We start from the raw sequence: 16,134 nt of genomic DNA, 5'->3' as shown, positions 1-16,134 counted from the left end.
TACATCTCCTTTCGAGCCATTTAACACAACTGACTCAATTGTGGCAAAATTTAGCTAGTAATCGTTTTTTGCTGTATATTCTATAGTATTTACGTGCATTAGTGTCAGATAGACGTGATAAATTGAAGGTTTCAGTTTTTCTTTGCGTCCGAATAAGATAAGCGATGTTTCTGTTTAGTTCGCGTGTATGCAAACGGTTGTTTACATTCTTAACTGACGTTAAATAAGTGGGATTATCAATTACGTCAGTGCACAATACTCTGTATCTACGTTCATTAGTGTCATTTAGACTCGATACATTGAAGGTAGCTGTTTTTATACGTTTTATTAGGTCATTTTTCTCGGGTACGTAAACGTTTGTTTGTTTACATTACAAATACGAGGGTTAATCAATTTAAGTTAGTGTACTATACTCACTATTCACGTTTATTAGTGTCATTTAGACTCGATACATCGAAGGTAGAAATTTTTATATGTTTTGTTAGGAAAAGTGACACTGACAGTGAATTTTAACCTCACTTGTATACGTTTGACCAGCGCAACCTGCGACCGTTAACAGTTAAACAAACGTAAAATTACTTCGTAAATTAGTGTTAAAAAATAAAACTACAATATCTGAGCAAATCAGTGTTACAATACAACTTCTGAGCCCTTCGTACATACGGTTTAGTTAGCAGTAAGCTAAAACTCACCTCGCCACTTGCTGTGGGCATTAGTGATCGTAAGTACTGTAAGCCCATCGATTTATATAAAGTAGAGTTCGTATTTGTCCTTTACATTCTGAACTCTTACTGCTAGCTAAAAGTTTTGTTTTGTACCTGCGTCTGTCAGTGTCAGTGTCATTTAGACTCGGTACATTTCAGGTAGCAGTTTTTATAGTTTTATTAGTTCATATTCACGTGTACGTAAACGCTTGTTTAATTTATAAATACGTGGGATAATCAATAGCTGTAGCTTACTGTAGGTTACTGTTTAATTCGTTAATAATATTCACTACATAGCCCATAGCATTTTACTGTAGGACACTCTCTTATTCTTTAGTATACACTATATAGCTCCTAGCAGGAAAATAAGCACCAGATCTAGCTTCTACCATACATTTTTATTGTTTTTCATTGTTGAGTGTCCTTTCTGCTAGCTAGAGTGTAGCTGTTAACCTTGTGTGGCAGTTAGTTAACTTAAGTTTCTTATAGTAAATAAGTTATTAGCTAGATGGATAGGGACTGTGTCTTTTGTATGAGGATGCAGAAGGAGTTGGCCACAGTCCAAACGCAGCTGGAAGCTTTGTTGGCCACAGTCAACAAGCTCCAGAGTGCCACCTTAAGGTGCAGTGGGGATGGGGTGCCTGGGGCAGCCTCTGCTGTACTAGGTGTGCAGGGGGGGGGGGGGGATGTCACAGCTCTCTGTCACTGAGCCGACATCAGGTGCGGACTGTGTCGAGGTCTCGAGCTTCCAGGCAAAGGTTACATGGGGGACGCAGGCGCCTGCCAAATCCCAAACACTTTGCTAATAGATTCAGTGTGCTATCTGATGCTGGGGGGTGGGGGAGGGGAGAGGCTGCGCTGGCTCAGAATGCACCTTCTGCCAGGATAGTGGCTGCTCCTTCAGCAAGGTCCGGACAGGCACGAGGGGTAGGGGTTTGTTAGTTAATGGGAGCTCCAATGTCAGGCGGGTCATGGAGCCCCTAAGGAACATAACGGCTAGGACGGGGAAGAAGTCCAACGTTCACTCGGTGTGCTTGCTGGGGCGCCTTGTCTGGGATGTGGAAGAGGCTCTTCCAGCGGATATGGAGAGTGTGGGGAGTAGCCTGTTGCAGATTGTTGCACATGTCGGCACCAGCGATGCCTGTCGTTGGGGTTCCGAGGAGATCCTTGGGTCCTTTCGACGGATGTCTAAATTGGCGAAGGCGCCCTCCAGCTCTCGAGGAGTGGAAGCCCAGCTGACGATCTGCAGCATCATACCCAGGGTGGACTGGTGTCATCTGGTTTGGAGTCGAGTGGAGAATCTAAACCAGAGGCTACGTCGACTCTGTGACGAAAATGGTTGTACATTCCTCGACCTACGCTATAAAGTGGGAGGTTGTAGGACGCCCCTCGATAGTTCAGGGGTGCACTACACACCGGAAGCAACTACATGGGTAGCACGGTACTTGTGGCATGCACATGGAGGGTTTTTAGTTTAGATTCCTCCCCACACGAAACAACCCCTTGGCCTGAAAAATTACCAATTCATTACACCGATGTGGTTGTGCCAACTGTAAAAATTGTTAGTTCACCTAAACAGGTCATTCCAAAGAATTTAAATACGCTAAATCTCATGTTAGTAACTTGTCGAAGTGTCTGTAGCTACTCTCCGAAATAAACAGTAGCAATGCCAACATTGTATTAGGTACCGAAAGCTGGTTGAAAGCAGACATAAATAGCAGTGAAATTTTGAACTCGGATTGGATAATGTTTAGGAAGGATAGGACTGATGCTATGGGAGGAGGTGTGTTCATTGCAGTTAAAAGCTGTTTAAACGCAGTTGAGATCGATACTGGGTCGCACTGTGAATTAGGATGATTTTATAGACCACCAGAATCCGCAACAAACGTCGCAGAACGTTTCAGGGTAAGTCTTGAGTACATAGGAAGTAAATATCCGAATTATCCATTAGTTATAGGTGGAGACTTTAATCTGGCATCCATTGACTGGGAAAATTACACGTTTATCCCAGGGAACAGAAGCAAAAACTCGTGTAAAGTTATTCTAGGAGCGTTCTCAACATACAACCTTGAGCAGTTGGTTGGAAAACCAACTCGAGAGGGAACGTATTAGATATCTTGACGACAAACAGACCTGATCTTTTTGACGAGGTTAATCTAGAAGAAGGTATTAGCGACCATAATGTCGTTATGGCTTCTATGTCAGTGGAAGTTAAAAAAAATCATAGAAACATGCGTAGAGTTTTCTTGTTTGGGAAAGCAAATATATGTGTCATTAATGAATAACTTCATAGTCAGCTCCAAGCATTCACCGCGGGACACACAGATATTGAGCATCTTTGGTTGGAATTTAAAGGTATTGTCCTCCAAGTGCTAGAGAAGTATTTTCGAACAAACACAAGGATGGCTGACATAGTGGTTAGAGTATCTGGGATTGTAAAACAGTTAAGATCCTTAGACGCCAGGAAGGCACCTGGCCCAGACCGTATCCCCGTATGATTATATGTTGACTATGCTACAAATATAGCACCATTCTTATCCATCATCTGTCAGAGATCATTGGAACAGCGCAAAGTTCCACGGGCTGGAAGAAGACCGAGGTCATAGCAATCTATAAAAGGTGTAGAAAATCGGATGCACGTAATTACCGCCCAATTTCACTGACATCGATTTGTTGTAGAATCATGGAACATATTTTGTGTTCAGACATGATGACCTCTCTAGAGTCTGCACGGTTTTAGGAAACAGCCGTCATGCGAGGCACAGATGGCCCTCTTTGTGTATGATATGCAACAGACTCTAGATACCGGCTCACAGGTTGATGCCATATTTCTCGACTTTCGAAAGGCGTTCCGCACTGTAACTTGCTCCAAAAAGTGCACGCTTACGGTCTATCCGATGACATTTGCCGTTGGATAGGAAGTTTTCTAACAGACAGAGAGCAGTATGTCGTCCTGAATGGGGTGACTTCAACAGAAACAACTGTAACTTCAGGTGTGCCCCAGGGCAGCGTAATGGATCCGCTGCTTTTTACGATTTGGTTGATGTTATTGACAGCGGCATTAGACTGATTACCGATGATGCTTTAGTCTACAGGAAAGAAGTATCACAAGGAAGTTGTGAACAAACCAATGAGGATTTGCAGAAAATAAATGAGTGGTGTAATGACTCTCCATATTAGTAACTGTAAGCTACTGCGTATAACAAGGCGAAAATTCCCATTAATATACGAGTACAAAATAAATGCCTAGTCTTTGGAAGCGGTGACATCCGTCAAGTATCTGGGTGTGACTGTTCGAAATGATCTCAAATGGAATGATCAGATAACACAAGTAACGGTCAAGGCGAACTCTAGATTGCGGTTTATTGGTAGAATCCTGAAGCGATGGGACCCTTACCATTTGGGTCTCATTCAAGAGATTGAGAAGGTCCAAAGAAGAGCAGCAAGATTAGTGACTGGTACATTTAGCCATCGCGAGAGCGTCACAAATCTCATAGGAAGTTTGAAGTGGGATACATTTGCAGATAGCCGGCGCACTAAACGGAAGGGGCTGCTCACTAAATTCCGGAATCCGATCTTCGCCGAGGATGTAGAGCATATATTATTACCACCAACTTTCAAATCGTGCAATGATCACCACTTAAAGATAAGAGAAATTGGAGCTCGTACTGAGGCGTTCAGACAGTCGTTGTTTCTTCGAGCGACACGCGAGTGGAACAGGGGGGGGGGGGGGGGGAATATGACTTTGGCTGGCGTGAATAGTGCCCTCCACCACACACCGCTTGGTGTCCAGCGGTGTATATATGTAGTTGTAGACGTAGAAATAGTATAACATATTTATCATCTCTTGGTACTTGGAGTATGACTCTGGGAAACTCTGATATTCAACTGGAATGCTGAGGACTTTACGTAACTACCGTGCGATACATCCACAAACATATAAACGGCCCTAGAATTAGAAATTATAACCTTTTGAAATCTCTCAAAAACGCGTGCAAATTTGTTTATATCTAGGACATGTTTATTTCACTTCATCGTTAGACGAACATCTGTGATATGGGCAGCCAAACGCTGATGGGCCGGATTGGCTTCACAATGATTCATTCTTTGATTATCTGTAACAGTTTCGATAATCGAGACAACATCTATAACTTTTCCAGACTCATTTATAAAGTAACCAGCAAAGTCGAAAGCACGTCAGAATATTGATATCTGCAATGGATCAGAGTGGAGGAAAGCACTCTACAATTATTTTCTCAGTTAATAACCTCTGCCACACATTTTACACCCAAATACAGTTAATGACGTAAGCCGCTTTACTTACAGATGCAATGTCAAATCCAAGAACATTACTGAAATACGTTGGTAATTCTGTGAAGAGCGTGTCCATTCCCCAGTTCTGTGTCATAGTGACTACTATGAGAGCAAATACGGGTAGTGATGTGAACATCGATACCCACGGCGTTGGAAACTTCTGTAAACAACACACGTAAAACCGTCTCAGTAAGAACATCTACAACCAAAATACGTTTTTCTTAAGAAACAACTTGTATCTTACCTTTTGTTCACGTGAGACATCCTTGCAAGATTCTTCAATATAAGTAAGTTCCGATCTAGAAATGTGCTTGTGTTCAGATGGGGTATTCCCTCCAAACCAGAATAAGATCACTCCCCAAAGGATGGAAAGTCCACCAAAGAAGTAGAAGATAAATGGCCACCCAACGGCGCTCTGAGCTAATGCTCCTGATGTCATCATTCCTATTACTGTGCCCAGCTGATCGCCTACAGTAACGTCGAGAAAACAATGTGGTTATAACTTCATTTTTAAAGAGAAAAGCTGATCGTTTCTCAAAGTTCCATGAACAAAACCAAATAAATTAAACAGATTAATATTTAATCAAATCATGATGCCGTTGTAACCAAGTGGTTGCAAAGTTATATTATTTTCAACCACAAACAATCCTGTTGGCAGAACATCCGCAACTGAGCGTCATAGCAGAGGTTGAAAATACCACTTCAAATGCAGATTACTTTATTTTCACATGACCGGTTTCGGACTGTTACCCGTATAAGTCCATCCTCAGGTGTCGTACTGGAAACAGCAATTCAATTGTGAACAGCCGAGCTAGTGGCCCCATGTTCTTCTCTCTGTCAATAGATGGCAGCACTTTTGCCACTCTGGTTTACCAATTTGCCTCCTCGTTCGCATCCGCTACTCCCTGTTCTGCGCTCATAGACAGCACACCACGCCTGGTACACAGCGTAAGTATCGTGATGTCATTTGTATACGAGGGTATTTCGGAAAGTAAAGATACACCGTACGCCAGAGGAACAGAAGAGTTTTGCCGAGCAAGTTAGCAATACTGGTGTTAACCTTGAACCGTTAGCTATCTCCTCACGGTCGTTCGGCAGTTGAACGTTGCTTCTGGTTGGAGTAGGTCGTGTTTAAAATGGCTGCGCCGATTCAGAAACCCGCCAAATGCGAAGTGCGCTCCGTCATACGTTTTCTTCATGCAAACAGTTAGCGACCAGCGGATATTCGCTAAGAAATTGTTTCTGTTTATGGGAACATTATGAATCGACAAAATGTAACGAAATGGTGTCGTCATTTCTCTGAAGGTAGGACCGATGTTTATCACGAACAAAGAACAGGTTGGCCATCTGTGATCTCTGATGCCCTTCTTCGGTGAACATAGGAAGCAATTCGTGCGAATAGACGTTTCACATTGAAAGAATTGCATCAGATCACACCGGACGTCGCCGGCCTGTGTGGCCGTGCGGTTAAAGGCGCTTCAGTCTGGAACCGCTTGACCGCTACGGTCGCAGGTTCGAATCCTGCCTCGGGCATGGATGTGTGTGATGTCCTTAGGTTAGTTAGGTTTAATTAGTTCTAAGTTCTAGGCGACTGATGACCTCAGAAGTTGAGTCGCATAGTGCTCAGAGCCATTTGAACCATTTGAACACCGGACGTGTCAATGACAACTCTTTATGAAGTTGTGACTGTCAAGTTAGGGTACAGGAAATTGTGTGCGCCCTGGGTTCCAAAACTGTTAACGGAAGAACACAAAAAGAAAAAGATGGGCTTTGCACTCGACTTCCTCACACGCTATGCTGAAGCAGGTGATGAGTCCCTTGATCACATTGTGACAGGTGACGAGACGTGGGTTTATCACCATACACCTGAATTCAAGCAACAATCAATGCAGTGGCGCCATTCGAATTCACCAAAAGCAAAGAAAATCATGGCTTCTGTTTTTTGGGGCAGACAAGCATTCTTCTGTTGGAATTTATGCCTCCTGGAACGACAATTAATGCTGCTCCATATTGCCAGACTTTGAAACGTCTTCGAAGGGCAATTCAAAACAAACGCAGGGGAATGCTGACAAGTGGAGTCCCCTTGCTTCATGACAACGCTCGGCCTCACACAGCACTCGTAACCAAAGCACAACTCAAACAATTCAAATGGAACGTATTGGACCATCCGCCATACAGCCCAGAACTAGCGCCCACTGACTTCCATGTCTTCCGTTACCTGAAGCCACATCTTGGTGGAAAATCATTCCACGATGATGAAGAGATCAAAGATGAAGTTGAAATGTGGTTCCGACAACAGGCGGCAACCTTCTATGACTGTGGGATACAAAAGCTTGTGCACCGACTTAACAAATGTTTGGATAACGGGGGTGATTATGTCGAAAAATAACAAATAATCCAGTTAATAAGATGTTACTGACATTTTCTAAATAAATGTTCTATTTAAGGACTGCGAGCCATTGTAACTTTACTTTTCGAAATGCCCTCATATATTCCCTACCCAGGCAGTCGTCCGTAGAAGTGTCTGGTGCCACTTGAACATTGACATAGGTTTCATAGCACCTAACCTGATGGCGGTTTCGAAATGTTTTTTAAAAGTTTAGAAAACTTTTTAGAAAAAAATTGATTTTTCTTTTTTATGTGTGTTGCGGCGTGCGAAAATTATCTCCCGTTTTTTACCACTTACGGTACGATTCTTGAGGATGGGCTTATAACAGTCCGAAACCGGTCGTGTGAAAATAAAGTAATTGGTATTTTCAACCTCTGCTATCTTCATCCAGTTTTGATTCTCAACAGTTTCTTATTCGCAAAGCATACCATGCTTCCCGAGATTAAGAATACAATGCTTGAGACATTCAAGAAAATAGAACTCTACAATTTTGCAACTGCACAATAGTGGAACGTTTCTCAAACTTTTCTCTGAACTAATAATAGGTTTCTCAGAACTATCCATACAACTTTCAGTTGCATTGAAACTATATACACATAAAGCCATTACAAGCAAATTAGAAGGCTGTACTGAACATAAGTCACCTGAGTAAACAGCAGTTCCCAAAACAGCATTTTCTTTGGGTGGGATCCATTTTGCCAGCAAGGAATGTGTGCATGGGTATACGAAACCCTAAAATAGCAAGGAAACTTATGGTAATCCAAAATTTAGGAAAGAAAACAATTCAGCAGTACTGTCATTACCAGAGATGAAACGGATAGCTGTTTGACTGGATACCAGATGTCCAGACAGCTGAATGGCTGGCTACTCATCGGTCCGATATTCGGCTGAACATTTCCACAGAGCATGTCGTAAAGAGTAGTGTGAGCGAGCTCACAGAGGTCAGGAGCGGACGATCGGGCAGATTCCGCTGAATCTGGGCATCATCATTCATGAGTGAAGCGAAAGATTGTGTGACTTAACTATTCGATTTCTTGCGAAATGTTACCTATTTAACTTCTCGTTATTTGATGTTATATCTGAAAATAATTTGTTCATTTGCAAATGAAATTACAAAAAATATCGTCAGTAAAGAAGAGATCTCTGTAGTTTTTTATATAAACAGTGGCAATAAAAATTTGTTTGTTTGTTGTTGGGTGAAATTGAAATTTTTCATAGTGTGGAACTAAAAAAAGCTGATATGTACCAATACCCTAGTTTTTTTCTATTCTTTTGTTTTGATTTGTTTTATTACACTGATCAACAAGGTGTTTGTACATAAATATGATTACTGATACCATTGAGTAGCTACCCATTTATCGAATATTTATTTAAACTTGTTTGAGATACCTTGATGTTTCTGCAAAATGTAGTTATAATAAGCCATTTAAACTAATAGAAAAATCTAGTGTACCTTAAGCCTAATGACATAGTTCTTCTCTAATTAGTACTTCAACTATGAAAACACATTTGACAACGAAACATCAAAATAAATCTCAGGCTATTAATAAAGTTATAGGCGCCCATGGCGCTCCATCATCTTCAGCTGCCCCCAAGACAAATCTGTCTTCAACATAGAAAAAATAAAGTTGAATAGCGAATTGCTTTGGGACATACACGACGTATGAGGGAAAAATTTTATTATTTAATAGCAGATTTGACTGCACTAGACAATGAGCCATTATCTACCAGAAACGACTGGACTTACAACAGTCCTAGAACAAGCTTTACAACTCAGCTGGAACACGGAGCTCTTCCAGTGAGATCTTATCATAGTTGTCATGATGAAGAAAATACAGCAAAGAAGCTTACATAACGCCAGCGTGCCGGGTATAGTGGGAAGCAACTCATTTTTAAATTGTGATGCAAAAAAAGACAACAGAGTTGCAACTTAAATGGGTGTTTATTTTGTCGGTGATTGGTTCTCAAACCAACCAAGGTTTGCCAAGTAAAATCTCTAAATAGCAGTGACCAAGGTGTGTACATAAGCTTATAATACCAACTAACGTTAGTTAAAGTTAACATTGGTTAACGAACGTTATTTGCGACCATAAGCATATCTACTCACTTTCTTTACTTCCTCTTTGATGGACGTTTTACTAGGAAAACACTGGTTCATTTGAGAACGCTGCATCCCGAAACCGGTCACCAACTAAATAAACATCCCTCTGGTTGCAACTCTGGCTGTCTCCTTTTGCATCACGAAGAGACTTAATTCCGTCGCAGATCGTAGGGATATTTTCCAAAGCAAACACATTAATGACACAGGCGCTAACATGGAGAAAGCTGTTCAAGAGATTGAGTATAATTCATCTAGATGTCCCATTTGTTTCAGATGATTATAAGTGAGCCATTCAAGGTCCAGGTTGAAGTAGAAGGAATAATCGCTTCTGGTATATGTCTCGTACGCACTTCAATGATTCGAGCTTAGCTCACAAAAACTAAATTTACCAAAGCATCATTTGGTGCAACTTATCAGCATGAGACGGATTTCCACCTTTTATATGGTACAACGCTTCTGGAAACAAAAACCGGCAATGTCTGAATGTGGCTGTTCATGATAAGCTTATCAGTTTGATGTCACATCAGTGGTGTTTGATGGAGAAGTGGGTTAAGCTTGTGAAGTCCTTCAAGAAATTGAGAAAATAAGTTCTCGTCTCTCCTGCATATCCAAAGTAAAATTACATGTTGTGGTATTAAATAAGTATTAAGATAAGGTAGAAACAGCAGAAAGGGCCTCTGAGTTACAACAGGGCCTTATTGGAAGCTGTATTAGAAAGTCGTTTCAGCTTCTTAAATGAAGATCCAAATTACTCGACTGTCAACTTTTTAAACCCAAGATTCGACACAGATTGTTTGGAGATTGTTGAGACTGAAAGAACTCAACAGAAGATCTCATAGGAATTTTGCGAAGAATTTTCCACCAGAGGAGACAAGACTGAATCAACTATCTCTCGCAAAGCTCACGCTATGCTTTTGGGATTGCTTTAACGAGGTGGTAAATGAAAATAATAATAGTCAGTGTGATGGAGAAGAAACAAGCATGATTACAAGTGAGATTAGGTATTATTTGAAAACAGCCGAATCATTCGCAGCTCAACTCAATGCCAAAATCTCATGGAGCTTCCATAATTTATCTTTGAGTATCTAGAAACACTATCAGTATCAGTAATAGTATGAATTCTATTTTAATCTTTTGTTAAATTAATTTGTTTCTCAGTGTTTTATGTCAAGTAATTCCAAGTAAGTATCTTATATGTGAATTAAATAGAGTCGATTTTGTAAATTTTCCATAATTTATTGAAAATCTAGTATCCTCCAGATTTTGGCCTACTATCTGGACCCAGTCAGATAGTAAACTATGACGGATAGGGCTGATAATGGATAGTTGTAGCATATCCGTTTCATCTCTAGTCATTGTCATTGACCCTAAAGATAATGATTCCTCCTTCTTGTAGTATTAATATAAATAATTATATATCACATAAAATGATTTACTGTGAAATGCTCACATTGAATCACACAAACTTTAAGTTCTACATCTTTGAATTAGGTCATCAACAAATGTTGCATTTTGTTTTGGTAGTAGGCCTACATACGAATTAAATGTTTAAATGAATGGAGGTAGCTATGATTTAATATAAATAATATTATGTAAAGAATCATACAATATAATATAATTATTAAGGAATAATGTATGAATGTTTTTATTTTTTATTAATTATTGGACAAAGATGTTGAGGTAATGACATTGAATTTCAACTGACATTTAATTTTTTCTAATGACACAAGTTTCAGAATTCTTGCAGATGCACCAACAAATTGAAATTTACATGAATAATTTTAAAAAGTATAATGTATGGGATTTTTCTAATTTTTTCTCACATTTGATTTTACTGTGGACTGGTAAAACTGTATGAATGTTCTACAAATTTTTGGTAAGTAACTGAATGAAATCCAAATGATCAGATATCTTAGATCTCATTTTCCTAACAATCACTTTCTGTCACTTCCGCTCTTTCTACTCAATTGCAATAAATTTCTAATTTCTTATGTAACTAAAAGAAGAAGGCTGTTTTGTAACTGAAGGTAACTTAGGACACAGATTAGCAATGGTATGTTCTATTAATTGTGTTACTTTTAGAAAGAGGTTCATAAGAACTGCAAAAAGTTGGACACGTGAAAGATAAAATTAATCACATTACTCTAAATAATGATGATGTTTCTTTATCTTTAGTTGGATTTGTAGATGACACCTTTATTGCATTTGGTGATACCAGAATTGTTGTGAACATTTGAATGAAGACATTTTGCATTTTGGTTTGCGTCTTGTGACATGACGCATTATTCTGTTGAAAAATTCTACTGCTGCGGGAAATATGATCGTCATGAAGGGGTGTACGTGGTCTTTAACAATGTGCGATACTCCTTGGCCGACATGGTGGCTTCCATGAGCTCCACTGGACCCTTACATGACCACATGATTGTTCCCCAGAGCATAATGGAGTCTCCACCTGCTTTTCTCCGTCCCACAATACAGATGTCATGGAGCTGTTCCCCTGGAAGATAACGTATTTGCGCATTCCCATCACCACGATGAAGAAGGTATCGGGATACATCAGTTCATGTAACGCACTGCCACTGTGGCAACGCCCAGTGCTGATAGACACGTCCTCATTTCAGTCGTAGTTGCCGATGTCGTGGTGTTATCATTGGCACAAGCCTTGACGTCTGTTGTTAGTTCTGCAACAGTTAGCCAACTGTGTTGTTTTACCAGTCTGCCCAACCTACGACGTCCGTCATAAGTAATGAGGAGTGGACGCCCAACCCCACGACAATTGGATGTGGTTTTCCACTTGTTGAATACACTCACCACAGCACTCCTCGAACACCCGGCAAGTCCTGCAGTTTCCGAAATGCTTGTGCCGAGACTCTGGGCGAACACAATCTGCCCTCGGTCAAACTTCCCATTCCGCACATGCACAGCACGATCACTGATACTACATGCATTGGGCGTGTGTAAACAATCAAATAATAAGCAACCAGTTACACATAAAAAATTTAATTTATTGACTGTTTTTCAGAAGGTTATGGCTTCTGAAGAAGGGCACTAAGTGCCCGAAACCAGTCAAGAAATTAAATTTCTTATACGCAACTGGTTGCTTATTATTTCTTTATATACGGCTATAGTTGCTGAAGACGGAAAAATACTAAACCGTGCGTGACTAGCAGTCATTCCTCTTCAGGTGATGCTGCTATCGCCTGGAAGGGTTTATATCGGTAGTACGACGGTTTTCATAATGTTCTGACTGATCAGAGTACAAAAGTACAACAGTTCATTCCTAATGACATCATTTCGGGCGAATATTATCGAAGAATGACGATTTAACCCAACTTTAAGGGAAATTCTTTTTTGGCTGAATTACAGATCAAGTACACAGACACATCACAGAAACATCAATGATTCACAAAGTTTCACCAAGGCTCATAAATTAATAATTTCTCTTCATATTAACAGATGCAAGAACAAATTCACCATCGTGCAGGAGCATTATTGCAGACAGTGAATGCCGACCCAATTTTCCTCAGATGTATTTCCTCGGAAATCCTGATGATGAAATCAATCAGCATTGTTCCATCAGCCTTACGGTAAAGCGAAACATTATTACGCAATTACAACTCTTACATGAACACAATAAATTGGTCAAATTGTTCAGTGCTGGACTAGAAAGGATTCCTTCGGATGATCACAAAATAGTGATCAGACCAGACAAAAGATCTGTAGGCGAACTTGAAAGATGCTTCAATACACTGAAATTGAATGAAGTTGCTATTGTGGTTGTTGAGGGGAATTTGGTGTCTCACGACATATTGGTTCAACGACATGATGGTGATAACCTTCAGCGTATCTGCAAAATCCATTGTTCGTATGATGCATTACAGTACCCACCGATATTTTGCCGAGGAGAGGATGGATATTATTTTTTATTAAGATGATGAATTCATGATTCATCCATTAAATAGTACTAGCAATGATATTACTCATGTTTCAATTCGATACCCAACAAAAATTCATTATTCACTTAAAGTTCCAAAAAGAAACAAAAAGGTCATCTGTATGATTTTTTACGCCCACGTTTGATGATTCGTGGAAATGAAGACAAAGTTAAATGAATGCTGAAAAATCTGCAGTTGAAATACCAGAAAGATTCAAGCATATGGCTTCTTGCTAGAGATGAACCTTTCTTTCTGTTTGTTTGGATCATTAATTTCAGAAGAATTATAGGCAGAGAAGTGGAGGTAATCGACTTGTACCAGTATTGAAAGAAGACTTTCATATATTGAAATGCCGCAGATTGTTTCATCAGTTCACCGTTAGTGTGTGTCAAAATCGAAAGGGGACGTCTGACATATAAAGTTTAGATAAGCAAAAATTGCGTACGGAAGAATACATTCACCCCCTTAATATCATGAATGGATTTGTAAACGCAAATAATGCTGGCTGACTTGCCATATTGTAAGCGACGTATGTTAGAAGCGCCAATACAGTCGACCACACATATTCATCATTTTCACTTGCGACGCAAAACGGATCGAAATCACGTAACTGCTACTACCCAGTCACTCATCTAGCGATCGCCACGATATTACACCACCAGTATTCAAACAGAAATCCAACGGCCATTGGATTTCATTACGAAATACTATTATGTCTTCGGAGACGTGTGATATTGGACGTAATTTACGGTGTGACAGAGAATAGGACTGCACATATTCTCCTGTGGTTGGTCGAGGAAATAAGAACGGATGAACTTGTCGCCATCATTTGAGCAGAAATCTCTGATCCCCAAAACGGATCCAGAGTTGTACGAGGTAGTGACTACGAATACAATTCAGGCACCGTGTGTCGATGACTGTCGGGATTCACCGTACTTGATCGAAAACAAATGCCCCAAACGTTATCCTCATGCCTTATTGGCTGACACAGTCCCAGGCAGTGGCGGTTACCCCCTGTATCGTGGTCTCTATGCGTAGGATAACGACATAACGACAACGCTGAAAGTCAGAAATAAGGACGTTGTAGTTGGCAGTAGCTGGATTGTTCCGTACTCGCCGCTGCTTTACGAAACATTCAAAGCACATTGCTATGTTGAGTACTGCAGTTCTAAGTTTACCAAATACCTTTGAAACCAAGTCAAATAAGGAAGCGACATGGCTGTATTTGGTATTGGAGCTCCTGATGCCAATGATGAAGTTTCGCAATTTCAGATGGGTACATATGGCACAGCAATGAGGCTTGGAAAATCTTTTCATTCTCCATACGTGATCTTCATCCTGCTATGGGCCATTTAGGTGTGCACCTGGAGAATGGACAACGAGTTTATTTCACGTCAGCAAAGAGAGCTGAACGACCATTAGCGACAGCGCTGATAAGCTTCTACCCGACATGCGCAAGTGATCCATTTGCAAGAACATTGCTGTACTCGGAGACGCCGCGATATTTCACATAGAACGCATCACCAAGAAAATTCCGACGTCGGAAACATGAAACATTTTACTGGATACGTGAATGTATATTCAACCGATGCCTTGGGGCGCATTTACTCGATTCATTCGAGCAATGTCGAATGTTTTTATTTGCGTTTATTATTGGTTAATATTCGCGAACCGAGTCCATTTGGAATTTTAAGAACTGTCAATGGTGAGTTGTGCGCAATATATCGACAAGTCTGTCAGTGTTTACATTTGCTCGAGAATGAGATTCATTTGGGTAACACACCCGCTGATGCTGTTATTTCGTCTTCTGCGCATCAAATTCGATCACTTTTTGCCGTCATCATTCAACGTCTTTTTCATCGAACTCACTTCATTTGTGGAACAAATACAAAGAGAATATGGCCGAAGACATACTGCGTCGAGTGCGTACGACAATACCGGATCACGAAGTTGAATTGTAAGCGGAGATGCACAACGAAGCGTTGACTTCTATAGACGCCGTTGTGGCCGAGCGGTTGTAGCCACTTCAGTCTGGAACCGCGCGTCCGTTACGGTCGCACGTTCGAATCCTGCCCTCGGGCACGGATGTATGTGATGTCCTTAGGTTAGTTAGGTTTAAGTACTTCTAAGTTCTAGGGGACTGATGGCCAGAGATGTTAAGTCCCATAGTGCTCAGAGCCATTTGAACCAGTTGTGCCGGCAAGATGTTGAACGAATTAGGAATACCAGCATTGAATTGACCCAAGCACGATGCATTCAACTGAAAATATTAACGAAACGGCAATACTATGGAGATGCTTTGAGTCAGTCAGTGTGAAGATGATGATTTATGGTGGAGGGCGCTAAACAGCTAGGTCATGAGCGCCCTTGCATTAATGTTGTACTGAAGAAGCTTATCATAATCTATGGCAGGAGCTCAATAAACTGGAAAACTACGTTTGATCCCAGCACAGGAAACGTAAAGCAACACCAGGAACGTGAGGTTCAGAAAAGCAGTAACAAGACCTCAGCGAGACATAGCGGGATAACTAAATGAAATCACGGATAAAATACCTGTAAAGATGCTGTCAACAAAGGGACAAATAAGAGTGGCTGGATGACGACTTAGAAATAATACGTGACCCAACTACTCTGTGACACATTAAGATTGCACACCAAGTATTTTGGGAAGAATTACGGACAGGTAATTCC

General features: G+C 40.7%; 2 protein-coding genes across 2 annotated transcripts in view; both read right to left on the bottom strand.

Moving 5' to 3' along the window:
* LOC126243928 (putative inorganic phosphate cotransporter) overlaps positions 1-16,134 on the bottom strand; it is a 246,450-nt gene that overhangs the window by 30,414 nt on the left and 199,902 nt on the right. The gene's annotated exons all lie outside the window — the stretch shown is intronic.
* Positions 1-16,134, bottom strand: part of LOC126232848 (putative inorganic phosphate cotransporter) — a 112,170-nt gene that overhangs the window by 70,686 nt on the left and 25,350 nt on the right. Inside the window, exons 4-6 of the mRNA XM_049942826.1 lie at positions 8,052-8,139; positions 5,263-5,486; positions 5,029-5,178 (exon numbers count right to left, since the gene is read on the bottom strand). Of these exons, the coding sequence (XP_049798783.1) occupies positions 5,029-5,178; positions 5,263-5,486; positions 8,052-8,139 (462 nt within the window). The remainder of the gene's footprint in view (positions 1-5,028; positions 5,179-5,262; positions 5,487-8,051; positions 8,140-16,134) is intronic.

Source organism: Schistocerca nitens, chromosome 1 (genome assembly GCF_023898315.1).
Source record: "Schistocerca nitens isolate TAMUIC-IGC-003100 chromosome 1, iqSchNite1.1, whole genome shotgun sequence".
In the NCBI taxonomy this organism is placed as follows: Eukaryota; Metazoa; Arthropoda; class Insecta; order Orthoptera; family Acrididae; genus Schistocerca; species Schistocerca nitens.
Note: the sequence above shows the minus strand (reverse complement) of the source record. Positions and strands in the feature narration are given on the sequence as shown.